Raw genomic sequence first — 27,748 nt, 5'->3', positions numbered from 1 at the left:
ACATGCGCAGAACCCATTATTCGACACTCTGCGCATGTTTATTATGCTATAGTAACCATTTATGTCAAAAGTGGTTACTATAGCACAATTGACATGCGCAGAACCCATTATTCGACTCTGCGCATGTTTATTATGCTATGGTAACCATTTATGTCAAAAAATAAAAGGGTCGAAAAATTGCCAATTTTCGACATTTTTATTTTTCGATAAAACTGGTTACTATAGCACAATAATTGACATGCGCAGAACGCATTATTCTTTTCTGTGCATGTTTATTATGCTATAGTAAGCATTTATGTGAAAAAATAAAAGGGTACTATTTACAGGGATTTTTTCAAAAATGGCCAAAATAACCGTACCGTAAATTTTGGCTAAAACCCGGAAATGATAGTATTATAAGTGGAGGAATGTTATTGTTTGAACGTTTGCATGGCGAAATCAATTGTTGATGTAAAGTTTGCGGTACACCACGTATATTACTGTTGAGTTTCTCGACGTTTTGATCAATATGCTTTGATCGTCCTCAGGAGTGAGAATGAGGACTTTTGTTTCAAAAATATAGCTAAAAAGTCTTAATTATTCATATTATTATTTTAATTATTCAACTGAAGATGATAACATTATTATTATTCTAATTATTATTATTTAAATTAAAGCCAAATCATCATCCGATCTATTAGTATTATTCCACAGTAAACAACAACAAAAATCTGCCGACATAATACTATATATACCACAATAATTAGGCCTAAATACACGGTAAATACTTCAGTTTCTCATAACGTTGACTCTCCTGTCTTAAATTCATACATTACTTCGTCTTCTTCTGTATTGGCCAATCCTTGAAGGTACTGAACCTTAGTTTCTCGTCGACATGAAAGTCGCCAGACTGTAAACACCAGAGCGATAGACATCGTTTTTAATGACAAGCACAATCCCAGATAAACAAGAAAAAACTTGTGATTGTCATATTCTATACAAGAGCCGGTAACACCACAGTTATCTTCCCAAAGTATGCATGCTGTGTCGATAACTGCTCCAAAATATGTTGGCGACGGAATATATGCTGAAGGAAAAGGAAAAAAATGGAACATATATCTCTATGTACTAAATTAAGTGATCTTATGTATTATATGTTATTTCTATTGTTTTTTATGCTTTCAATGAATGTAATAATTTGTTTACATTATTCTAGTGCCGTATAGTGGCACTGAACCGCTGAATTTGATGATTTGATTTGTTTACAAACGATTCTCGTAAGGTATCAAGTCAACGCAAAAGAGGATTATATAGTATCCCATACGACGTGAAGACGGTTTCTGTCAGAAGATACGATATTGCATGCTATATTGTCGCTAGTTTCCAGTTAAGCTTGAGGACAAATATAAACACCTTTACCTTTATGATACATTACATAAAACGGGTGGTTTTTTTATTAGCATATGAACCAACGTTTTTCGTGTCTTAAACTGTAGTTCATAGTAAAAAGTTGAACTTTAACTTTACTCACCCAGTAACCGAACAAATAGAAATTGCACACCGAGAGCAAATGGTCGATCGTTTTCACCAACCGATCTCAAAGTCATCATAACCATAGGTATTTGTCCCATGGTAATAACGATTACCAATGATATTAGGATAAACATAAATGGTACCAGCATGCCGCATTCATTACTGCATTTACCAGTGTATATGTAGCCAGCATCACTCTCTCCACTTTCTTTTAGAAACTTGCTGACGCAATTACATCTTGTAAAGTTCTATTTTTTAAAAAAAGTATTAAAGCCGTATAGTTACATGAAATACACATAAACATTGGTTTCGTGCAAACAAATTCGCCTAGTGTGAAAACATGCAAGGCTACTTACATTTGACACGTTGTCTCCATCTTCTGATCCAAAGTTTAAGCCGTTACAACCAGCATGACATGGACTGAAGTAAGTAATCCCGATTGAAGATGCGCAAATCGGTTGGAATTGAGCAGAAGAACAGTCACAATCTGCATTACAAGAATCTAAAAGATTTGTATCTTCCATATACTCTGTCGACTCCGACGATTCACCACTAAACAAAATAAACACGTGTTTGTTAATGTAGCTCACGTAAAGTATGCCATATGCCATAAATGTGTTAGTGTACTGAAATTTAATTCATTTGAAATGATAAAAATGAGGAAATCTGTGAGAATAAGAACAAGTCACCCAACAGAGATTCGAAACCGGAACCTTCTGCTATATGCAGATGTCATAACTATTAGACCACTGGGGCTTTAATGGTATTGTTCAAATTCGACTGGATAGTGCTCTTTCACACTCTCAGCGGAACAGCACTAGTCCCTCAATTGTACGCACACGCACCAGAGATCAAATTGATACGCCCTCATTTTTCAGTATATTAATTCACGAAGAAAAGATACTTTTATATATCAATCACGGGCACAGAATAAATTCAAAACCGCTCGGTGATCTACTGCAATTCAATATATAATAATGGTATAAAATAATAATAAAAAAAGAAAATAAAGAATCAAAGACTAATTTGGTGTAATCTGTATTAGATTACAAACAAGTAATCCGATTGGTAAACATAACATTATTAGTAGAAGGCTTAGTTGCCGTTTATGCTGAGACCATTTTTTTCAAAATGGCAACGTACATCATTATGCATATGTAATTGTATTTGCAAGCTTACCTGAACGTATACGGTGTTGTTATTCCTGCTAAAACTACTGAATCACAACCACCTAATAGAAAAGATGCTGCTAAAATACTGAAACCTAATATAATTACACCAAGACAAAATTTGGCCATTCCTGAAAGACCCAGCTTGAATCGACGGATCACGTAGGCACCAAACACTGTTCCAATGGCAGCGGCAGGAATCAGTGAAGCTGCAGAACAAAAAAGAAAACGGTATTTTATTGTTAGTAATAATCCAGTAAGCAAATCGAAAGTGTTGGTATATGCAGGTTTAACAAAATGTTCTAAGCTTGTCTGATTTTGTTCTAAATACAAAATGTATTGCTGTTTATACTGTAATTGAATAAAAACGTAGGCATAGGCCTAATAGATAATACAAACTATGTGTTTGATTAGTTTTTGGTTTGTTTTTTTTATAAATTTCAACTACAAATAACAAATAACTTGTCAATACAGAATAGACAAATAATATGGTGGGATAGAATGGGGATAGAACGGGGAAAACACGTTAACAACCAAGCTAAAACTTCACGACTGTAGGCTACTTCACTGTTAGTTTTAGATATTTTTAAAGTGTTTTAGTAAGCTGAACATTACTAATTATTTTTGTATTATCTTATCTACGTCTTTTTTTTCAAATAAGAGATATGTAAACAAAAATAAGTTTTAGCATTTAAAATTATTTTAACACAAACTACAGATATAAAAATCACATGGTTTAAAACTCGTGGTTTAATTTATGCTAAGTATTATATAACTAATTTTACTATGCATTGAACATACTATGTTGATGAATTTTAACTGAAGCAGCAAAATACCAATAAGTCAACATTGTAATTATATGTATGTTGAGCGCACGCTCGACGTCGTAAAATGGTGTGGTCAAGCTAGACGTGAGCTAGTGTTGATTGAGTCATTGAATTCTGTGGTAGTGTTAGATTGCCTTTGTTGAAGAGAGTAAATATAAACACTGGCTTATCACTGTCTATTGATTAGTCAACAAATCTAATAGACATGTTTATATAAATAGCCTCGTAAGACACTTCTAAAATAACAGTGTAAATTTGATCTGTTTATACTGATAATTTTCCATTTTATATTAACTAAGTTTAAATAAAATGTTTCAATCGACAATATTGTTAGATATACTGTAATAGGATAATTGATTTAACATATGTCGGGTGTGACTCAATCGTCACATATCTTATTCCAGGTGCGACACACGAGTCAACTAGGCCTATATGGAAACATGCAGGAAAGGTATCGTCGGGCAATTTTGCACTCGAATTTCACACGCGTGTTTATCATCAATGTTTTATTAAAAAGTATTTACAGTTCTGCTTTTTAATATTTCATTTGTCATCAATTATATGGCAAAAATATGATTATTGAATTTTAAATATATCTATTTTTTAACTGGGTTAATATCCCGTATAAAGAGGGAGAAAGATAGTGAGGAGACAAAAAATTGCAGATCCATGCAGTCTATTGTCTCAAGACATAGTACCGTAGGAGTATCATGTGTATAATATGTTATGAAAGTTAAAATGGCAGATTATAATACATGTTTCATATCTTATTAAAAATTTATATAGGTAGGCCTAATTATTATAAATTTGAAAATCACATGTTTGGGTGTTCTTTTTACAAGATCACTTGTTTAATAGCCGTTCCCAAACTATAGGATGATCTCTGATAAAAAAAATCAAAATGTATTTACCTTTAGTTAATACTTAAAAATCACCATAAACACTTATTATTTAACTTACTTTGTAATGTCATTGTTGTTAGGTTGTACGAGACAAGTTTCGTATCTGGCGAAGGTCTCCAACCCCCTCCATCCCTCCCCAAGTTATAACTGAATACATGTGTGGATTATGATACATTTCTAAACAAGTATCTTAAACATATTACCTGTTAATAAGTTAGCAGTGGAAGCAGGAATTGTGAACTGAGACTCAATAAACTTTGGTACGAATTTGACAAAACCACTGACTATAGAAAACTCTGCACATGCCGTCATACATACGAAGAAATATATTGGATTGCTGACAAGTCTCCAGAACGCACGAGGTAATTCTAGATAATAATAATAAAAAACAAATGTAAATAATTGTCAATAATTTAATTAGTTTTGCTTAACGAGCAATGTCGAAGTTTACTATAAATGTGTTTATCCAAACGTCAGTTTAACCATGGAGGTAAAATATAATAATATTTTTTACCTTCATGTTTAACTGAGTATCAGTATTCACCAGTCATTGAAATAAAACCCAGAATTGAGGTTTTAATTAACTTTGGTTTTTAATTATTTATTGATTAGTACTATTTATTGCACTAACATAAATCGAGCCTATTATAGTTTTTAATGTATGATACTAAAATGTATATAATGACGTGCACAGTGCTTTGGAGTACAAACATGTACAAACAGGTGCTACGTAAACGTTCAACACATGACGTAACACACCTTTTAAGGATGAACTTTGAAAGCTCATTTGTACTCTTCCTTCTGAAGGATCTTTACAAACATCGTCGTCAAGTTCTTCTTGTTTACGCATCTTCTGTGGATACATTATTATTGGACATGCTGTGCAAAATATGCAAATTGAACAGACGAGAAATCCTAGCCACCATGCACCCACCCACTGTTCATCATCAGGTGATACCTTAATATCATCGTCATCAATACGTCCTACATCAACATACACCTTCAGGAAAAGACTTCCGAATACATAGCCGAGTGCTGGACCTGCGGCTCCCATACAGTATAATACACCTGCCAAAACAGAATCTTACTTTAAGCAAACTCTGCACTACATACCATTTATGTGTACGTAAGTCATAATAAGTACTAATAAATAATTGTAGGCCTATAACGCTAAACAGAACTTAAATCATCAAAAAAAAGAGGAAACGTGTAGGCCTACAATTACTCAATTGTTATGTGCCCATAATATATGGAAATGATGATGTCATATCACTACCATATTTGAGCATATCAGTACATCTGGAAACACTTTGTTTTTGTAAAAACTAGTGTAAACATACTAAACTAGATGGCACTCCATGCGTGAGTTTGTTCCATGGTTAAAAACTCTAAGTTATGCTGATGACGTTCTTAGATATATTACTTATATGTACGTTATAACAAATCACAGACACGCATGCCAAAAACGGAAAGGTTTGAAACCTCTAGGCCTATATAAATTACACGGATCTAGTAGTTAGATAATGTCCCACTCACTTATAAATATGGATCCTTCACTCCGCTTAGCAAAATCATCTATATATATAGTTCCAAGCGTCAATACTGATGTTGATCCAATACCTATAAGAAACTCTGCTAGGATAAACACGGCAATAGTACCACGATGACTTATCTCTTGACTCTCACAAGTTACGTTTCTTATGTTATTAGAAGATAAACACGTGTTTTCTAAATCTTCCATTTCATTAACAACAATATAAGATGGTTCATAAACTGGACCTAGAAAGTGTGGAATAGTGTAAACAGCAGCGCCGAGTGACATTAAAAAAGAACTGAATGTTATCCATTTTGGCTTGTTGGCTGTTGGTCTACCTCCAAGGTAGCTTGTGAATATAACAGCTGACAAACAACCAATGTCATAAACACTGACAATGAAACCGACAAGGTACGTTGGTAAATCATACCGACGCTGGATGGTTGTAACCACGCTACCTATGTAACCAACGGCTAAAGTACCTTGAAAAACCGAGAGAATCGCGAGTGAAAGCACAAATTTTCGAATGGTTGCAAAACATTGTATGCAGCTAGGGCGAAATGACCAACATCCACAGCGCCCTACGACATAGTCAATATCAAATTCATCGTTAGATGTACTTGCGGATATATCTACACTTGATTGTGATAACTTTGTGTTATTATTCGCGTTATCCCATTGTAGAGAGCCATTCTCTAAATTACTTTCTGCATCCATAGCGTAACTCACTGGACTTGCCACAATACGAACACATTGCTTAGATATTGAACAATGATGTGCTCTATTGAGATGTAACGTGGTCAGGTATAGATAAGAACGAAGTCCAAACCACCAAGAGCAAACACACAAAAAATTAATAAATTAATTATTTACTAGATTCATAGTTAGTATCTAAACTTTATCAGCTATTTAAATACAGAAATAGGGAAGTTGTCATAATTTACACGATGATACAATCACATTATCTTAAAAGACTTTTAGAATGTAATTGCCATACTCCTAATGATACTTAACTTTACAGTTTTGGCCTATAATGTACTTGTATCGATATATTTTACAGTAGGTAGGCAAATAAAACAAAACAACAAGAGTGAGATAGGAACGGACCTCTTTAAAATGTTCAACTTCTGTAATAAGAGATGTTATAACATGTATTACTAAATAACTAGCTAATAATCGATAAATAGGTAATCAGTCTGCAAAATTATAATATGTTGTGTTCATATAACATTCATATTATAGTAAAACACGAGCGGTTCGTAGACTTAATTTAAATTATAGGCCTATATATACAAAATATGAATCAAAATATATATTTTATATAATAATGGGGTATTCTAGGCCTAATTACACTTATGTATCCTAATCATCCCTGGATAGGTCTATAATAAACACTAGTACTAACAACAGGCAACAGCGACCTGTTGAGTTGCGGTTAAATTTATAGTTACTAGATGGTACGCTCGCTTCGCTCTATATCGTGCATACAGATGACTCTCGAAAACCGTAATTTCGGTATAGAAATGTACAGAAATAATGTGTACCGCAGGACTATGTAGAACTAATGCTTGTCGTCCACACGGAACGGATAAATATAAATACGGTGATTCGTGCATTTAAATAAAATTAGCACCCTGGGAATTACCTCCAAAAGATAGAATTGTCACAAAATGAGTCTACATTATTGAGTCAAGTTTACACAAAATTGCGTTTGTTTATAAAATGTAAAAGAATTACATTACTTTTAACCTAGTATGACTTTTGCAATCATGTTCATACCTATTATGCAGATCTATGTATTAAATTTACCTATCAGGTACAATGTTTGTGCTATACGGTGCTATTGTATGGTTACTGAAGTTGTTATGGTATCATCTATCTTTTAGAGAACCCAAATACTGTATTTGTTTGTATGCGCTGATTTACTGACGGGAATAAATCTTGAAGAGGGATTAGAATGTTCGATTAATCGCCGTCAAGCAATATATTTGTATAAAAGTATTCTTTCCATTAAAATAATATTTTATAAATGTTATAAAGGTTGTTTGTCAGTTAACATTATGCTACTACACAATTAAAACAACTGTAGAAAGAGATAAGATAAACCCGTGGTCCAGAGTTCAATACTAACCTAGTACCAGTGTTGTAACTCAGGACTCTTCAACTCACTCCCTAAGCCTCAAATGTTGGATGCGTATGAATAAAAACAAGGCCAACAGCCATAAGTCGCGTGCTCTCAGAAAAAAATGAACTTTCAAAAAGTAATGTACTTTAAAACTTTTCTGTACATCAAAACAGTTCAAAAAGTACAGAAAAGCGATAAAACGCATAGTGATACCGGACCGACAGACAGACCGACAGACCGACCGACCGACATAGTGAACTATAGAGTCGCGTCCACGCGACTAAAAAACTTAAGAAAAGATTATTTTGAGCGGGTATGTTTCAGCATCACGAACTTTTCGGGGCAAATTATGTAAACTAAATTCGTTTTAATCGTCAGTAACTATCTAACAAATCTAATTAGTGTACTGGTTTTTATTAGGTGTTTAAAATAAGTACCAAAAAACTATGTACCAATATTCTACACCATTGAGTGAAGTTACGCGTGATTACCCGTACGTAAATTAGTATAGGCCTATAGATTAAAAGCTATACCCTTAGGATATATACATTGTTTCCATTCTATATCAGCAAAATATAAACTAAGCCGATGCTTCTACAATGTTATACTAGATTATAATACCGTTTATACAGTTTTGTCGTATTGCGATAGCCTGCCAAAGTACAGCTTCTGCTTCAAAAGCATTATGTCAATCCTCTAATCACTGCCAGTTAGATTATTGGGTTAGAACAACTCCAATGGTCGATTTTTAAAATAATATAATGATAGATTATTTACAAGGTAGGTTAAGTGAATGTATTTAGCAGTAAGGACCTATAGACATGATGTTAACATGGTACATTCCCATTAACTTACTAGAGAGTGTAGGAAAAAAAATCGGTTTAAATCCTCATCTTTCTAAAATATTGCTTTATAATATCTATAGAACAGTCTATATTCACCACAAGAAATAATGTTTTCATCGGCAGTTCTATGATTGATGACTATGTGAGGAAGATAAAAAAGTTCATTTTGTTTTTGTTTGATCTGTGACAAAATATGATCGGTTTCTAAAACGTATTTTTACATTTTTATGACGCACACAATTACAGGATTTTAAAAGTTATAGAATAAAATGTCCTTGAATATTTAAGGATGCACTGTTCTCCAAAACATAAATGTGAATATAACTACAATTTTAATAGGTTATTTTGTAGTTTTATTAAAAGTTATTCACACAAAAAAATAATAATAATTAAAACGAAGGAATAATTGAATATTGTGTATCTAACCACCCCCCCCCACCCCTCCCCCCACCCCTCTCCCCCCCCCCCCAAAAAAAGAAATTAACCAAATTTTTGTGAGCTATGTTTTATAAACTTTATAAACTAATTTATGATTTTGTACTTTGAAATATGCGCATTCCAAACTTTACATAAATATTGTACAAATGAATCATATTTTTGTATTTGTTTGCGATTTAGATAATGCAATATACACTGGAAAACCTATGGTATTCCGGATAAAGTGGTATGGGTGGAATGCGTCCGGGCGATTATTTTTTATCCAAATACAAAATGTATATAGGCCTAAACATAAATTTTCAGCCGTTAGCCCATTCTACATACGAAGACATCGAGTTGGAATACACTATTGTTATCGGTTTCTATTTGCTATTGTTTATCGGTAAGAGAACGTTTACAAGTTAAACCATTCAAATGACTATTATTAATAATCAGCATCTTAGACAATGGCCGAACAAAAAATAACAGTATAATGATTTAGCTTATAGATTTAACAGTATATAAGTACAAGTAATCTGCCTGCATAAAACTGTTCAAAAATGCGTTATTTAGGTATCATTATAATAATAATCAATCCAAATCAGTCGGAAGTATTAGTTTCGATTTCCTGTGAAAATGACTGTAACTTTTGTCTATATGTTTTTCGGTTTGTAGACGACATACATTCTTTATATCGTTGTTGGCGTTCTAATTGAGAGAGGGGACGATAGTTACATCGGCGTGTTACATTTTCTTTACGATTATTACAAACTTGCGGATCGCTAACAGTAATTGTATTGTCTTCCATAGTACTGGTATTGATCATTTCCGCAGCATTTATCGATGGAATTTTGTTATGATGGATTCCTATTGAACTGTCATTGTTTTCTTCCGGAAAACTTGTAACCGTTTTTACAGTGTCCATATCTCTCATATTTAGTTGCTGCAATGCATTGTGATGTTTTTGTAACGTATTATGATGTTGTGGTAACGCATTAAAATGTTGTTGTAACGCATTATGGTCAACATAGCTCATTGGCAGAGGATCCAACAAGTGACGCAGCATCGAAGAGTTTTCACCCTGCGTTTGCGGATGTTGATCTTTAATAAATATACTTTGACTGTGCTTTGGAATGTCTAAGTGTGTATTATTGCATACTCCACTGTTTCCATGAGTACCGCCTTCAACAGGACGTAGGTCTACATTTTTATATGAAAAGGCAGGACCCGTATACACAAGATGTTTATCTGGCACAATATCAGAACATGGATTTAATACTTCGCTACACGAATGACGGTCTTCAGATTGTTTAAATCTCTGTTGACTGAAGGATGTTTTATCTTTAGGATCATCCGAAAAGTCAAAATCTGGTGGAATCTCAAGAATATCCATGTTACTAGATGAGTCTGCGCCGAACACAATCGCACGAAGATAGTTGGATTGTCCCTCTTTGGAGATAATCAAAGTCGGTGGAAAGTTCGAATCATCTTGGTACACTGGTACCATACATGGATCTTGATTGTGAATTAAATCATAAATTCTTTTTCCATTAGTTGTCATTTTTACCAAATGTTATGTTCCGATTGGTTTTATATTGTACAGATTCTGATATCCAAATAGAGTTTTACTAAAATGGAGAAATCAAATATAATGTACAGAATGAGTTTATTGAAGAATTTAAAAACAATCATCACATTAAGCAAAATTTGAATTCTCGCCTAAAAAAACAAAATGTAAACGCTCTTATTTTAAGAAGTTGTTAGTTCAGTTAAGTACTGGAATGACCTTTGACATTGACCTCAAAGACAAATTCATTATTATCAATCTATAGGGTTATATTTATATTCGTGTTTAGTACATTACACACTTCTCCATGGTTTAGGAGATAATTGTGGTGAAAGTTGTCAAATGGCAGCCATTTTGATTTTATGTAAATTAGGTCACTAATTATACTGAACAAATCATGGTAGATTTTGGATATAGCATTCTCTTATATATTTTGGATTTTGGTTTCAATAACAAAAACTATTGCAATGTGTTAGATTCAAAGGCTACGTTGAGTTATTTCCACCAGTCTAGACATAGACCTATTATAAACTAGTTATTTGTAACAGCGTAACGTAGTCGTTTCTAATAGTGTTATTTAACCTTAATTCATTTCTTATTGTACTTATTGTTTTTGTCAATGTCAGCGTTTAAATAACTATTAGATAATGTTAAAAGTAAAATATAATTGTGAAATTCTAAAAAAAATCCTACCTGTGCGTTTCTCCTGAAATAATCGTCCGTAGGCCTACTACTAGTCTAGCATTATATCCAATATCTTATTATCAAAGTACTAAGAATAGGCCTACAATATTGTATTGAATATAGCCTAATACGTACATTTATGGTGTTCAGTACACCATGACCAAGGACAACCTTTCTTTAACCGCGGTGTAATAATGTAAGCGTTGCTATATTTAGAATCATAACCATACAATCTAAAATGTATTGTTATTGCTTTTCCCTAAAACTATTTAAATTTACTGACACGTAAAGATACGCTTATCAACCTGTATTATGTATTACGATGTAATGTCCAAAATATGTAATCATACATAATATTGGAAGGATTGCGGTATACATTTGTGTTTCTAAATCCAATCCCATATACTTTTTGGAAACACTTGGTGTTACTTAAAATTATAATGATTAAACATATACCTGTATTATGGGAGATTTTTCCAAATGGCAGGGATGTCCATTTACAATGAGTAGGCCTACTTAAGTGTGTAACGGGCAAACGGGATGCAGAAAGTAGAGTAAAAAATATAGAAAAATAAAGGCAAAGACTACAACGTTTTCTTCTATTCCAAAAGACATGTACACTATGACAAAGTAAGTGTGTGTTGAGTACTCTATCAACACACCACATCTATTTTCCGCGCTACTGCACTTGCTATAAATGAAAAGAATTTCTTGTTAAATTGGGCACACAATACAATACATCAAGCCCATTGGTATCGCACAGTATATTGTGTATTGCTCCACGTTTGAAAACTGTTAAACTGCATTTAACTGAATAAAAACACACCATGTATCTATTCATAGGTTTTTATAATAATACCAGGTATTTGGTGCTAAACTGTGCCGCAAATAAATACACGAATATAAACATTCGAATATGTAATAGCCTACCTACAAATGTGCGTCGCGGGCTAACATAATAAGTTGACCATTGTGGCTTCTTTCATACTTTGACCAATGTATAAGCTGAGCCTGCTTTATGTGATTGGATCTTATGGAACAGTTATGGAAAAATTTACGAAATACACCAAATGTCAAAACGCCCTCTATAATTGAAGATAGCCGACCATTCCTAAATGCTAATAACTGAATCTAACCCGCTAAACAATCTCTATTCAAATATAATAATATATATTAAAAATACATGTCTTTTTAATATATATTATCGAAGAATTCGATGGGGTTGTTCAAACATTTTCCACTACATGAAGTCTATACAATTGCACCCACACATGATGTAACCCATGATATATACGCGTTCTGATTGGTTAAGTTGTAGTGGGCACAAATATCCGTAGATAATAATAATTTATTTGGAAAACGCTTTTTGAACAGCGGCACACATAATAATGGTGCATCCTTAAAACAATTAAACATACAATATAAAAATATATGAGTATAAAAATAAAGATAGACTAGATTAAACAGATAATACTCAGATAAAACGGAAGTTCGATAAAACCAAATTAAAAATAAACTGTAATACTAAAACCAATTAAATGCAACCCACATACATAAGCTTGGACACTAAATTAGCATATCAATTAGTATATGAACAAAGGAATATACAGTAATACACATTCTTGATACACAGTGTCTACCAGCAAAAATAATAAGGAACAATAGGAACCCAAATTAGGGACATCAATAAACAGGAAAGCATAGATTAAATTATTTCAGCTGTGGTGAATTATTTGATGACTGTAAACAGAATTGATATAAAAAAAGAAAAAGAACAAAGTAAGATAACTAAACCAAATTATGCATGTTCATTGCAGTTGACTTCTCTTGGCAAATTCAAATATTACAAAAAACGAAAGTCCTTCAATTATAATACCAGTAAACTATGCAACAAACTGGAACAAAATGACACGTATCAGAAGTATCTCATTTCTTTTCATAACATTTAACTTCCAGTTTATATTTTTATTAATTGTAATTGTATAAGTATTTAAGTTTGTATCCGTTTTTGCCGACAGGACCACAATGCAAAACAAGTATATAATCCTGTATAAATATGTTGTTAAATAAATAAATAAAAAAAAATTAATTAAAAGTAAGAAGTAATTGACAGAGTGATCATCAAGAAAGTGAATTTGTGACACACATAAGTGAAGAAGATAACAAGAATGAAAAATAGAATTCGATTAGTCCTGGATGAGGATAGCCCTAAATAAGAAAAAATAAATAAAAATACAGTTTTGGAAATGCATATTTATTTTGGAAATATCTCTACCTACTAATATGTCTACTATTTTTATTAGATGGTTCTTGGAGCATTAATTGAATATTTTGGTAGGTAACCACACAATCTGGTATGCAAAATAATCACGGTTTTATATTAACCAGGGAGTACCCACTACAACCAACACAACAAGTCGGTAAGCTCAGTATATTAATATAGGCCCACATAATATTAATTAATCAATTATGTTGGTTTACAAGCGCACTATAATAAGAAAAACATAGAAAAGAGCAGCATTTCAATTCTTTGGTTACCGTGTTTAATAGTAGCAGATGCTTATGTTTAATTTTAAAAGAAAGTATGTTTGTAATATCACAGACACACAAACAACCCTACAATACTAGTCGTACCCGGGCCACTATCCACGCCAGTCGTACCAAGGCGCGGCCAGCCAAACCAGAGCCAACCAAATCAGGATAAGTTAAGTGCAGTCGCGTGTGTGTTTTTTATATGTATTTTTATGTCATAGAACAAAACACAAGATGTTAATATTTCTCTTTTTAAGAGAAAAAAAGTTTCGGACTTATTTTAACGACATGAAATAATTTTGAAATAAAACAGCAGTATCAGAAACAACACCGATATTGGAGATGTTTAAAAAGAAAATAAGATGCTTGCCAAGATGAGTATTATCATTATACTCCGGCCATTATCATTATATATTATGTTTATATATTGTAGTGTCTGTGAATATGGAGAATGTTTCGATTACACAGAAGAAATAAATGGTAGCTGGTAGCATACATTACTAAATTGAAACATAATAGATCAACGGGGAGCTGAAATATTTTATACAGTATGCAATCGTATAACTCTTTTATCTTTGTATATTTTCATTATTTTTTATTCATATGAAACCATCGCTGAATAAAAATGAAAAAAATAATAATATCGATTAGGTGGTTATATATTTTTTCTCTCTCCCAACTTCGATTAGATTACCAGTGTAATATAATAGTTTTCAGATACACTTAAATTCATTGGTCCATGGCAAAAATGTTTGTAGGATTCGGCAAAAGAATCTTGAGCATTATTTTTAATCTTAAATCCCATAATTGTGCAAAATCAATATTTAGACTAATAGCGATTAAACCGTATAATTTTGTAAATAAAATTAAAATAATTGAATGGATAATAGATATTTGTTGTCGCTATACAATATTTCGTTCATCTGTTTAACCAAGGCAATCTAACAACATGACACTGAGCTCGCCTTCCCAAGATAGGAACTCGTAAACAGTCCTTTGATCTTATGTCTGACTGTGACAAATACCAACAGTACTGTACTATGTACGTATTCTCCCCGCGGTGCAGTGCCTGGAATTTGTATGAAAATACACTAATAACAATACAGTCTGCATAAAAAGTCTACGTAACGATGCATATGCATGAGGTAACAATGTAGGCATGTAAGCGATGTCAATAACTATTATGCAAAGAATACGTCATGCGTCATCTATAATAGATAAGGAAATATAATTGCGCAAGCTGGAAGGAAAATAAAAATGTTCGATGGTGGCGCTACGAGACAATTTACAAGGCACACTTATTCCGTTCTAATAGGTCCAAATAAAACAAAACTGAATTTAATCAAGTCTTTCATTTCGGTTCTCAGTCATCATCCCATCGATTCATATTTTTCACTTGAGATCACTTGAGATTTCCAGTTGTTTTCAAAAATCTCTTCTTTCATGTTTAACCATGGTGTAACCAGGGATCTCTTCCCTTGGCTAAAGGGCGTACTCCTGACTGGCCTCTGGTCTTATTTTTTATATTAAATAATGTTTTTTAACACATTTACGGCCGTCATCTTGTTGGTTCCCCCTGCCTGCTGTTGGAATCACTTTTCAGTGTGGAGTACGCCCTCTAGCCTTCGGCTTATAAACAGTTCTCTGCCAAATACAAATAACTATTATAAATGTACGATTTAATCATAGCAAGGACATGTGTATACGCCCTCTATACTACAGTAGGTACTTACTCATCAAACACGTTATCTCTTTAATCTTCTGTAATATTATTATACTTTGTACTCGGCGTACACATTGTAGTAAATTATTAATGTAGCCATGGGTACATCATAAGTTCTTAATTGGTACGCGTGCGCAAGTGCACGAACACATTAGTGAGAGTTTGATTGAATTTGTTTTATCTTAGTCTGTAGTGTGAGGAAAATAAACGCTTTTATAAAAAATATCATTTATAATATACAACACAGCCCCTTTGTATCAATTATTTCGGTTTCGGTATCTATTTCAATGGATTAATAATTAACCTTTTTAATGTTTGCTTAATCTATGTTCCGTGTTGAGAAAATTAGTAGTATTCAAAGTCCTAAACTCACAGACAGTAAAAGGTGTAAGGAAAATAGTTAAAGGTAAGAATATTGTTTCATCTTTTTCTTAGTACAAATTAAAACAGTACGAGTTTGGGTGTTGATCGTTATAATAATTATACAATTATGTTTTCATATTGTATACTTTCCTCAGTTGCTTTTCCGCATAAAAGTCTTGAAAGTGTGTTCATTTTTTCTGGTCCTAAGTTACGTTAGGCCTATAAATTATGTCTATACCACCACCGAGAAATGAAGTACAAAATGTGCTTCTCATTATGCAATACACCTCTTTAATTAGGTTAAAATTTGGCTTTCCACAGTAAAGTGAAAATTCAACTAAACTGATTAATATCTTTACATAATTGACAGATTATTGATTTACTGCTACAGAAACACTTTCTCGTAAACTGGAAATAGCCGTTGTCCATAATATTTTATTAATTTTGTCTATAATTCATGTGTACCAAATACATCATGTCATGTCTGTAAAACCAAAAACATTCCTCAGCGATTATTTTTTTTAAACGTTATGACCCGGAACTTATCAAAACAAATTTTACAATTGTATTCATTAGCGCGTGTGTGGACGAATATGCATACCAGTCATACATAACGTGTGTGTATTATAGGCCTAGGCCTCAGGTTGAACAAACTAAACTTTGAACAGTCATTGTGGATTCCCTATTGTATCATAGCCATAACATTATTGATCATATTAATTTTCTTTTTCAAAGTAGTATTTTTGTAATTAAGTAGTCGTTTTGATATTGATACAGCCTACATACATTAGTACTGTAACCCTTCCGGAAGCCCCTCGTTACACAAACTGGACGGGCATGTTCTATTTTGTTGAGTTTATAAATACCATTACATTCAGTTACTTTCAGTGAAAACCATGGCAAGCCATGTGCAGACTGTCCCTCCTCCACAATATTATGGAAATCAGTATCCACAACAAACCGGAATAGTGATGACGTCAGGTGTGCAGACGATCACTACTGCGGTTGGGACAAGAGATGCATCATTAAGAAACAATAGCATTGCACAGGTAAGCAAAAATGTTTTTAATAATGAAGATTATCTTGCGATGATAAATATGATATTGATGAAGAAGATGAGGAGAATGGCGATTACAGACAATTATATTAAAGATGTTCAAGAGGAATTGTTAAAAACGCCGATGATGATGATGATAATAATAATAAAGGCGCTGATGGAAATTTCATGATGATTAAGTTGTTGATAGAAATATAAAACAACCCCAAAAGGTAGACGACAAAGATAAATATTTTAATGATTGTTAATGGTTAATGGTTTTTTATGGAGAATATTGTATTGTTGGTATAATTTGGTGATTTTATTTTATTTATTTATTAAACCTTATTTAAAGAGGGTACCCTTAACAGCATATCAAGGAACCTTCATATGAACATTTAAAAACTTATATGAAAAAAAACAGAATGAAAAAAGAACATGAACTATGTTAAACATACATACAAATACACATACATAATATACACATACATAATATACAGCCTACAATACTTTACAAAACGTTTTTTCTTTTGGTGTCAAATATATTTTTTAGATCAGACTTAACATTTTTTATTGATACCGCATTTCTTAGTTTGGAGGGTAGCATATTCAGACAGAGACTGCTCATAAGCAGACACATTCGGATTTGTGAACATACATTTCGAATCTTGGCCAGACTATCTGGAATAACCTCTCTAAAACGATACGTAATTCAATTTTTATAACATTCCTTTTTCCAAAAAAGTAATGTTCACCAGATAAAGCGCTTTGCTCATTGTAAATGAATGACAATATTGATGTTAATTAAAAGAATTACAAAACAAAATAAACCGTACCTAATTATAATAAACTATTATTAGATACTCCTTGGAACATTAATTGGAATTTTTGGGATTGTTGCAGTATGTATAGATTGCAATATTTACGACGGAGCAGGCATTTGGCAAGGAACTATGGTAAGATAATTATTTCACAATGTCTACAAGAGAGATGTATCTATTGCAATTGAACAGCTATTAATTAAACAGTATGCCTTTATGTTATTGTAAGTTCTCCTACTGCTAACAGTAAAGAACTTTCATGATTTTATTGTAAAGTGAAACCTAAGGGTGTTCTGAATAATGTGGAAATGTTGTTATATCAATCATTAATTAATAACTTTGTAACTTGTAAACCCTAATTTAGTTATAAGCCTACTGTATTTCCTTAGGCCTATGCAGTGTTGTTTCTCAATCATTTCAAGTAGAATTTTTTATTTTAATTACTCAAGGAGAGCAACATTGTTGCTTGTTTTTATATTGTCCTTTAAACTAATTTTCTTGCAAATGTTGGCCTTCTTTGAACTTGTTACGCTTCATTGTATCGAAAAACAACTGGAACCAATATTAATGTGTTTATGGTCATAGTAAATTTAACTAACTGAGAACCTAAAGCTAAATCTTAAGCGGTAGACCTAATAAGTAGACGATGAATTGCCGCATGTGCAATTCATCAAAGTGATATCCTATGGTATCAGTCAATAAAGTGGCCGTGTAAATCCAAAAGTCTCTTAATACTACACGACTGCAACCACAAATCATTTATACACCTGCACTGATGGTATAAGCCATGTGACAGTTAGTGCTTACAGTCATATTCTGTTCTATTTAAGATTGTGATCGTGGCTTTGTGTGGGATTTCTGCCAGCACAACTTCAAACTTCTCACAAAAGCACTGCCTAGTAAGTATAATGTAAACAAAAAATACTACATAAAGATCAAGAATTACACTTTACACAAGAAATTTTACTCTTCCTTAATCACATTAACAATAATAGATGCTTAATCACAAAACAATTTTGTGTCTATGTACTCGACAGAAGTGAGAAGGAAATATCCGGAAAGATAATCTACTACAATTAATACAAAAAAGAATAAATGTTTAATGTCAAGGAAAATAAATATCAAAATAAAATTACAACTACAAAAAAAATAAACCGATTCTGTCAACAATTTTAATAAAATATTTATGATTGCTTATTTCAGCTAGTTACATTTAATGTATGCTGTATCATCATTGCCCTAAATGCCTTGTCCATAGGTATTTTAGCCAGCATTGCTGCCTCTATTGAACAACCATACAATTATTATGTAAGTTTTAAATTGAAAAAGTTATTTTTTACTTGACTAAATAAAATATTGTAAGGCTTTACCATATTTTATTGATATTACCAATGTTGATACAATATATATAAAATGAATTACTAAAAAAATGAACTTTATATGCAATATCAATATTTCGACAACTTTCGTTATTCATACATTCGCAGAGCGGGCAACAGAGGGCGTGACTTATTTACATCATTCTTGTGGCTAAACATGTCCATTTACGGCAACGTGTTTTAGCTCTATATTTTCATATTTTTGTTATTCCTAGTACGGAAATTATTAAGTAATCAAATAATGAATGTTTATGAGTTGGATACATACATACATACATATGGGATCCTCCTCTTCTACGTCGTAGAACTGGAGTCGAAAACCTATTCGGCACCAAATAGCCTACTAAGTTGATCGTTAAGATTTTTCTTTGATTGTGTAATGGCTTTGGCTTGCCTGATTTCCATACTTAAAATACGAGAGATTTTAATCCAAGGATCACGATAGTACCGTCTTGTTGGAACAGCAAACAGCATCTTTTTTGTAATTGATGTATTCGGTCCTCTACAGATATGACCAACGTATCGGATATACTGACTGTATATGCAGTCCCTCAAGGAAGATGTTCCAACAATTTCACATATCCTTTTTTTGGAATATACAAGTCTGTAGATATCCTCATCTGGTTGGTCAGCCTCATTCTTTGCCCTGTCAAAGATGGTGAGAATATTTCAGTTGAAAAATTGACTCCAGTCAAAGAACACAAAACATTCATTATCTGTTTTATAACACACCTACTTTTTTACTTACTTTTTCATATAATATGTTTTATTAAAATGATAATACAATATATGTACATTTTATTATGTATTAATATTATTATAATATTTTTTACAGTATTCGCAATCTGCTCGAATTGGAATCGATATAACTCTGGCGTTTTTGTCTTTTATTGAAATGTTTGTTGCAATCTGGGCTGTGATCATGACGTCAAGAGATACTTACTGCTCATCTCGTAATCAAATGGTAATTAGACCTACTGATACTCAGTAATGCACTGTTCTACAAGTGACATAAAATGACATTATGTTTTTAGTATCATAAGCAAATTTCATAATATAGGCTCACATGACGTATGTCATAACATATAAAGATATGTTAGGCTTAGTGCATATGATACAGTTGTCATGTGAAAGAACGGAATTTGCTTATAATACTTGACCCACAGGGTAAATGCAGTACCGAGAAATGTATGTACACACTGCGTGTACCACTTTACAATTATTATTTGCTGTTGTATATTCTGGAACAGCCGAACCACTTTGCTTTTCTTCCTTATATCTTTACTCTCAGTGAAAGCTAATACTGATCAAATAAACTGTTCTCTCATCAAAATGTATATACTGTACAAAGTTATTCAAAAACGTCAGCAATTTCAAATAAACCTATACATCATACAGTACATCGTATATTTCTATCCTCACAAATAATAAGTAAATACTTCTATCATTTAAAAGTCAAAGAAAGTCAGGTCTCGGGTCCATTATATAGTCACCACAGATTGACTTCTTCGTCAGTACTTCTATAAATGTATATAAATTTACAACTAAAATCATAACAAGAAGAGGGTACAAGAAAATGTTGAGAAAATATAGAATGCAACGGGCAATATTGATTCTTAAGGATTAGTATATCAACGTCTTTTAAAATAAAATAATCAATCTTTATTAAGCATTTTCGTCAAGAGCCTTTTTAAATCACATAGAAGATAGCAATTTAAACAGGATGTAAAGTCTAGATTTTTATGGGCCTAAATAATGTTGTTTTTTGCCTTTTAGGTAGTAGCACAGCCACGCGTGGAATACAACACTGGTGTACACTACAACCCTGGTGTTGCAACTATACAGTACTACCCACCTCCACAACAGCAACAAGGTGGTTACCTTAATAACATTTTTAAATGAATAGTAGTATTTATTAACTTTCATTACATTAAATATTATAGGATAATGGAAAGTACAGTGGGCATAACTAATTGTGTTGCATTTCAAACCAGAAAGATGATGTTTTTACAAACTTTTAATTTTGCAGTGTTTGTGAATACTGCACAGCAGCCTCCCCAATACCAGCCGTACCCGGGACAGCCGCCGTACCCGGGACAGCAGCCGTACCCGGGACAGCAGCCGTACCCGGGACAGCCGCCGCATCAGGGCCAGCTGCATCAGGGCCAGCCTGTAAAGCGTAAGTATGGAGGTTTTGCAGCTTTACGAACACGCTAAAGAAAATGAATACGTCACAAAAAATGAATTCGTTTTTTACATTTTTATCTTACAGAATAATAATATAAACATTACTTCTAAACACCTAATCAGACGGTATCTGGCAGCGACAACAAAACGAAAAAATTAAGTTGAAGGCATTGTATTCCCCTTGTTCATCACTACTTTTTGTTTAGTGCAGTAAAGACGTACTACGGCAACATTCTGTAACATTACGTGCATTCCATTATTGTAATTGGAAAATATAATACACACTAAACGCATTTTACAATTGTTAGGTATATAATTATTGTTTGTGTGTTTCTGCTTTCTCGTAACCTACTAATTTGTTTTGACAGTCATTATTTGCGAAGCTGGGACTTATAGAACAGCTTATTAATATTGAATGCATAGGCATACATTAACATAAAAAATAAGTTACTTTGGGATAACCTTTGATAGGCTACTATATGTTTTCAGTTTAGAAATATTGAACCTTCTATTGGCCAATTTGTACATAAGTGTGATGATTATGCTAATAAATTTGAATGATTTTTTGTAAATCGATAAATATAAAATTTAAATCAGCTGTGTACAATGTGATCTAAAAAGCATTGAATTTTAAGAAAATTTGTGAGATCTATATGGTTATCATTTCTTTTTTTTATAAATCGATAAATATAAAATTGAATTCAGCTGTGTACAATGTATTGTAAAAAAACACTTTTACAGATCTGTATTGTCATTATTGCTAATAATGTATATACAGATATTGTATTTTATCCGTATTTTACCAATTCTTGTTAAATTTTAACCTCATTTTTTATGTGAAAGTTTAATTTTTTACCTTTGAGCAAACAAAAATAATTTCAAACCATGTACTGTATTTAATATGTTTGACAGTGAATAAATAAAATATCTATATATACGGTCTCTTTCTTAACATCGACTTTCTATAAAGGTTATGACTTTGATTTAATTGACACATTTGTATAATGATGATAAACATGCATGTATTTATGCTTACATGAATTAGGCTGCAATTGTACACATCTTCCGCCAAGGAGGTATATAGTCGATCGCGTGTGTTTGTCTGTTTGATTGTTAGCAGGATTACTTAAAAGTTATTGAAAGATCTTTACCAAAATGAAAATACAGATAGATATGTGGTGAAGGACCATTCCATTAAATTGTGGATGCAATCCGGATCAGAGCCCCAATTTTGGACCTCTTTTTAGTATTATTTTTAGACCTGCTAAAATAGGAGACAATTTTCCAAAAGCCGGCAAAGTAACAAGTAAACTGAAATTGCATTCTCTCGAGAACTACTTGTCCAAAAAACTTCAAGAGGTAATGGTTATAATTTGTGATTTGTAATTTTAAAACATAACTTGATTTAATGTACAGGTTTTGTTGATATGAGTAGTTTTAAAAAACCTATTTCTTTTCCAATTCACCCGTTTGTTCTTGGCGTTGCTGTTCTATTGATATTCAACTGAAACTATTGTTAAAAGGCCGGTTACATACACTCATGGTTGTAGTGAAATTAGCCTAATCACACACAGCATTAAGAGACAAAATGTATATTTTTTTCCGGTGAAATCTTATGTAGGAGAATTTTACAGTAGGCGAAGGTATGCACTCTTGGAGTGCCGTTGTTAGTCTTTATGAAGCAGATGACAAAATTGAGGGATTTCTGTCATTTTCTAATTCTTTCTTTCAACAAAAAAAAAACAAACAAACAAAATGGTACAACTATAGCTTGCTTCATTAAATTTGGGAATTTACAGTACAGTACAGTAATTTGTTCTAAATAAAATAAAATTGGTACAGGGGGTGATAGACCGACCGACCGACATAGTGAACTATAGAGTCGCGTCCACGCGAATAAAAATATATTACACTTAAGCAGTCTGTACACTACATACTGATACCAAGAAAATTCAAATCTGTTCATTAAATTGCATATTTTCCGTAGGCGGTGTTATATAATCCTCAAAAATTACTATTAAGCTGTATAATTGCCATTGCTATCATGGATTTCTGAAAAGTAGACATATTAAGCTTTCTAAAAATGTATGGTAGCATTTACCAAATTGATACTGCTTTCGCAAAAAACTGTAAGTCCATTCAATGTAATCAGTGTTGAACTTTATCTATTCAAATTAATAATTAACTTGATTGATATTTGTTTAACATAGTGATGTTTCCTGTTTAATTTATTTTATTCAAAGTCAAATAAATCAAAACAATTCATAAACTCACGTCAGACGGTAAAAGGTACCAGCAAATATATACAGGTAAGACTTTTAAGAAGTTTACATCTTAATGTATATGTATACTACTGTACTATACCATGATTTTATAAAATAACTACCACGTAGATCAATGGACTTTGATCGGTCTTTGAGGTTCTTACTGTGTTGTTTGTTCACGTGTTCGTGTTTAAAAACTTGTCTTTGATACTGTTTCTATTATGGAGACATGGAATTATTAGGCTATACATTATTCCTTGGTTACTTAGTCTTTTAGTCGTTGAAAAAAGGTAGACCGTTTTTCTTTAAAAGACACCACAGTATAACAATAATAATAATATCTTCATGTAATTTATTCTATTCGAAATAATTTACTAAATTGTTACACAACTTTTCTACATTACAATTTTTTTAAGAATGAAATAAATATTTCTATGTGGAAGAGAAAAAAATTAAAACTTTCGCAAAAAAAACCGGTAATTATTGTCATTATTACGTAAGTTATTTGGCCAATCATAAGCGATGGGTTATTCAAACTGTCGCTTGTTATTGTTGCTTCTACGTCCATTTGTAATGAATACTCACACACAGAACACATCCTAAATAACGTTTTGTAATCTTTACCAAAAGCCACTTTTAAATAACCTGAGTGACTTTGTTTAATTTAAAAGATGTGTATAATTTACAATAAATAAATTTAGACTTAAACTGGTGGTTTTACAATTAAGGAGATGTGTATAATAAAATAATTTACAATAAATAAGAGGAGTTTAGACTTAAAGCTCTGTCTACACTATAAAACTAGCTAGTTTGAAAAAAACAACTGGGATGTGCCCAAATATGGTGGTGATATGCCAAACTATGCTACGGTGATAATGACATCATCATGTCCATATTATAGGCACATCACAATTTAGTTGCCACACATACAGTTTGATAGTGTAGAGTTTAAATTGATGGTTTTATAATTCAGGAAAACTATGACTAGCCATGTACAGACAGTCTCTCCTCCACAATATTATGGAAACCAGTGTCCACAACAAACCGGACCAGTACACGTGACAGGTGTGCAGCCAATCAATACAGCCGTTATTGGAAATGAAAGAAATGATTTAGCAGTTAGACATAACAGTATTCTACAGGTAAAAAACTTTATTTAGAAAGAAATCCTTTAAAAATAAAGCGTTTGTGATGCAGACAAAAAGGCTATAGAAAACTTGGTAAACATAATAGTAGAATGTGAATGGAAAAATGTTGTAAGCCTAGCTATTACACTATAGTGTTACGTATACTATGTAAAGTTTATGTATGAATGAGAGTATATTTCGGACACCACCTACCAAAAGAGAAAAACTGAAAATGATTTCAACGACAAAGACGATGATGATAGAGAGAATGTTAATGAGATGAATAATAGTTAATGAAAGTGTTGCAGATGAAGACATAGTGAATGTTGATAAATGAGATGTTAATTATAGGGAAGATGTTGATGATAATAATGCAGATTGTAAAAATATAGTATATTGATGATGTAAAAGAATATGACGGCAAAACAGATGATTATGATGAAAATAAAGTATATGATGTCGAGAAAAAAGATATGCTAACATGATAAACTAGAAAATTAAATTGATGGGAATGATTAGTATGATGATGATGAGGTGTTATTATATTATATTTGACTCAGACAATGGGGATAATGGAAGAAAAGAAGAGTGAAAACTTCTGATAAGCTATGATAAGTATTTTAGTCATTGAGAATGACACCCTATGTTTTATTATATTATTCTTATTAGCTGTTCATTGGAGCATTAACTTTGACTTTTGGAATTGTTGCAGTAAATACACAATGCTCTGTCTTTTTCGGAGCTGGTATTTGGCAAGGTCTTATGGTAAGACATTACACACTTAAGTAGTATCCATTTCGTTCATTAGGAGAGTGAAGATTTTTTTTCATAAACATGGCCATATACATGGCTACAGTCGCGTGCTAAAATTTGAGTTAGTGTTTACCAACCGAATGTATAGCGAGATTATAATGTGTCCATTTGTTTCTGTTCTATTATTCCAGATCTTCGGCTTTGCTAGCGTTGGATTGGCTTCCAGCACAACTTCGAATTTTTCACGAAAGTACTGTCTAGTAAATATAAAGCTTATATTTTAGACTTAGGCCTGAATAACATAAATGAAAAACGAAATAAGTGGTTCCATTTAGTATGGGCTGGTAGATAGTTTTAACATTTTGTTACGGTCTAATGATGCCTAAATTTTCAAACAAATAAATTCAAAAGTATCGTCATACTGTTTGCTTTTGAATTGCCGCAATGAAGTAGAACGTAGGATACGAATAAATAAGTGCTTAACTTTTCTTGGCGTTCTTTGTAATCAAGGGCTGTTTATTTGTATAATTTGTTCTCTTTTCTATTATTTCTATGATGTGATTACCAAATACATTTTAATTATCAAAGGATACAATGACAATACAATATCAAATTCAAATAATTAACTATTAAAAACTATTTACATGTAAAATGAAACATTGCTGATGGTTTTATTTTCAGCTGGCTACATTTAATATATGTAGTATCGTTGTTGTCATAATTGCATTGATCACAGGAATTTTAGCTAGCCGTGCTGCCTTGATGGAAGAAGCAAACGAATGGCAAGTCAGTGTAGGCCATATCTTGTTATGGCATATCTTTTAGTTGTAATTGATGATTCGATGTTCTAATTTAAAAAAAAACAGTTTACAGAAGGTTTAATTAAAACTTACTACACAATTTAATTTAATATCATCAGAAGAAAACAATTAACTGAAATATAAATTTTGAAACAATAAAGAAGCTAATAATAATAATAACTAACGAATACAAAAAATCAGCCAAAACATTCTTAATTTACTTTAGTTAATGTAAATATATATATATTTTAATATTAAACATTTTTAAAGGATATTTCAAGATCTGTCCGTGTTGGAATCGACATAACGCTTGCAATTCTGTCTTTTATGGAGGTGATTGTTGGAATGTGGGCGGTGGCCCTAACATCAAGAGCTATCTGCTGTAGTAGTCAAATGGTAATTAATAAACGATATTCTATGAATGGTTCAGACTAGGCAAAAGGCATCTAAAACTACCGTACCGTTTCATTGAGTTGGGTGTAAAGCCATAGAGTCTGTTTCTGATGCATGACACAGAATAAACCGACATTTCTTTAAAACAATTTAATGTTTTGCATCTAATGCATTTCTGATAAACTTTCGCTCCTAAATAACCATCTAAATCAGTGGTCGTCGACCGAAACCGTTAGCATTACCCAAAATGCACTGGACGCTGGCGGTCAATTCAAACGTTACTGTTACTAGTGTAGTTGACTCAAAACCAGCGGCTGTCAATCAAATAACCGTTATCATGAAAGTGTGCACAGCAATAACCGGTTAAATGTTGAATCGAGTGGGGGATTTTAACCGTTATTTTATGGCTGCTATTTAACCGTTTACTGAAAATGTGTCCTAGTGTTCTTGCTGCCAGGACATTTTGGTTAATTCATTCTCACGATTAAAATAGGCCTAACGGTTATTTTGTCGCTGAAGAAACTGGACCATACGGTTATTCAGATGAAATTTAAACAAAACGCCGTTAATTTAGGTAACGTTAGGATAACCCGTATTCAAACAACATTGAGTAATTCATAAATAATATTTCCAGCTACCAACGAAGAAATACTAATAAACGTACACCAGATTGTAATAAGCATTATATTACTACAATATACATATGTTTTACTGTAGATAGTGGCACAAACAGGAAGAGACAACCCCAACTTTACACCCGTACAGTACTACCTTCATACTCCCCAACA

At 32.4% G+C, this 27,748-nt stretch overlaps 3 protein-coding genes across 4 annotated transcripts; all 3 read right to left on the bottom strand.

The window, feature by feature from the left end:
* Nucleotides 1–663: 663 nt before the first annotated feature.
* Nucleotides 664–5,475, bottom strand: LOC144839740 (solute carrier organic anion transporter family member 5A1-like). Its single transcript, XM_078695212.1, has 6 exons — nt 5,170–5,475; nt 4,614–4,778; nt 2,692–2,890; nt 1,869–2,064; nt 1,511–1,760; nt 664–1,066 (listed from the first exon to the last, which is right to left on the bottom strand). The coding sequence occupies exons 1-6, from the start codon at nt 5,462–5,464 to the stop codon at nt 777–779; spliced, it is 1,395 nt and encodes a 464-aa protein (XP_078551338.1). The 5' UTR covers nt 5,465–5,475; the 3' UTR covers nt 664–776.
* A 451-nt stretch (nt 5,476–5,926) lies between these two features.
* On the bottom strand, nt 5,927–6,661 carry LOC144839319 (solute carrier organic anion transporter family member 4C1-like). Its single transcript, XM_078694634.1, has one exon. It carries the CDS (start codon nt 6,659–6,661, stop codon nt 5,927–5,929), a length of 735 nt encoding a protein of 244 aa, XP_078550760.1.
* Nucleotides 6,662–9,527: 2,866 nt separating this feature from the next.
* On the bottom strand, nt 9,528–19,795 carry LOC144840559 (uncharacterized). 2 transcript variants are annotated; one of them, XM_078696409.1, is made up of 2 exons: nt 19,705–19,795; nt 9,528–10,959 (listed from the first exon to the last, which is right to left on the bottom strand). In XM_078696409.1, the coding sequence occupies exon 2, from the start codon at nt 10,890–10,892 to the stop codon at nt 9,933–9,935; it is 960 nt and encodes a 319-aa protein (XP_078552535.1). In that variant the 5' UTR covers nt 10,893–10,959; nt 19,705–19,795; the 3' UTR covers nt 9,528–9,932. The 2 variants fall into 2 exon arrangements, with proteins under 2 accessions (XP_078552535.1, XP_078552534.1); XM_078696408.1 differs by lacking the exon at nt 19,705–19,795 and adding an exon at nt 12,513–12,597.
* Between the last annotated feature and the right edge of the window lie 7,953 nt (nt 19,796–27,748).

Source organism: Antedon bifida, chromosome 4, assembly GCF_963402885.1.
Source record: "Antedon bifida chromosome 4, ecAntBifi1.1, whole genome shotgun sequence".
Classification (NCBI taxonomy): domain Eukaryota; kingdom Metazoa; phylum Echinodermata; class Crinoidea; order Comatulida; family Antedonidae; genus Antedon; species Antedon bifida.
Note: the sequence above shows the minus strand (reverse complement) of the source record. Positions and strands in the feature narration are given on the sequence as shown.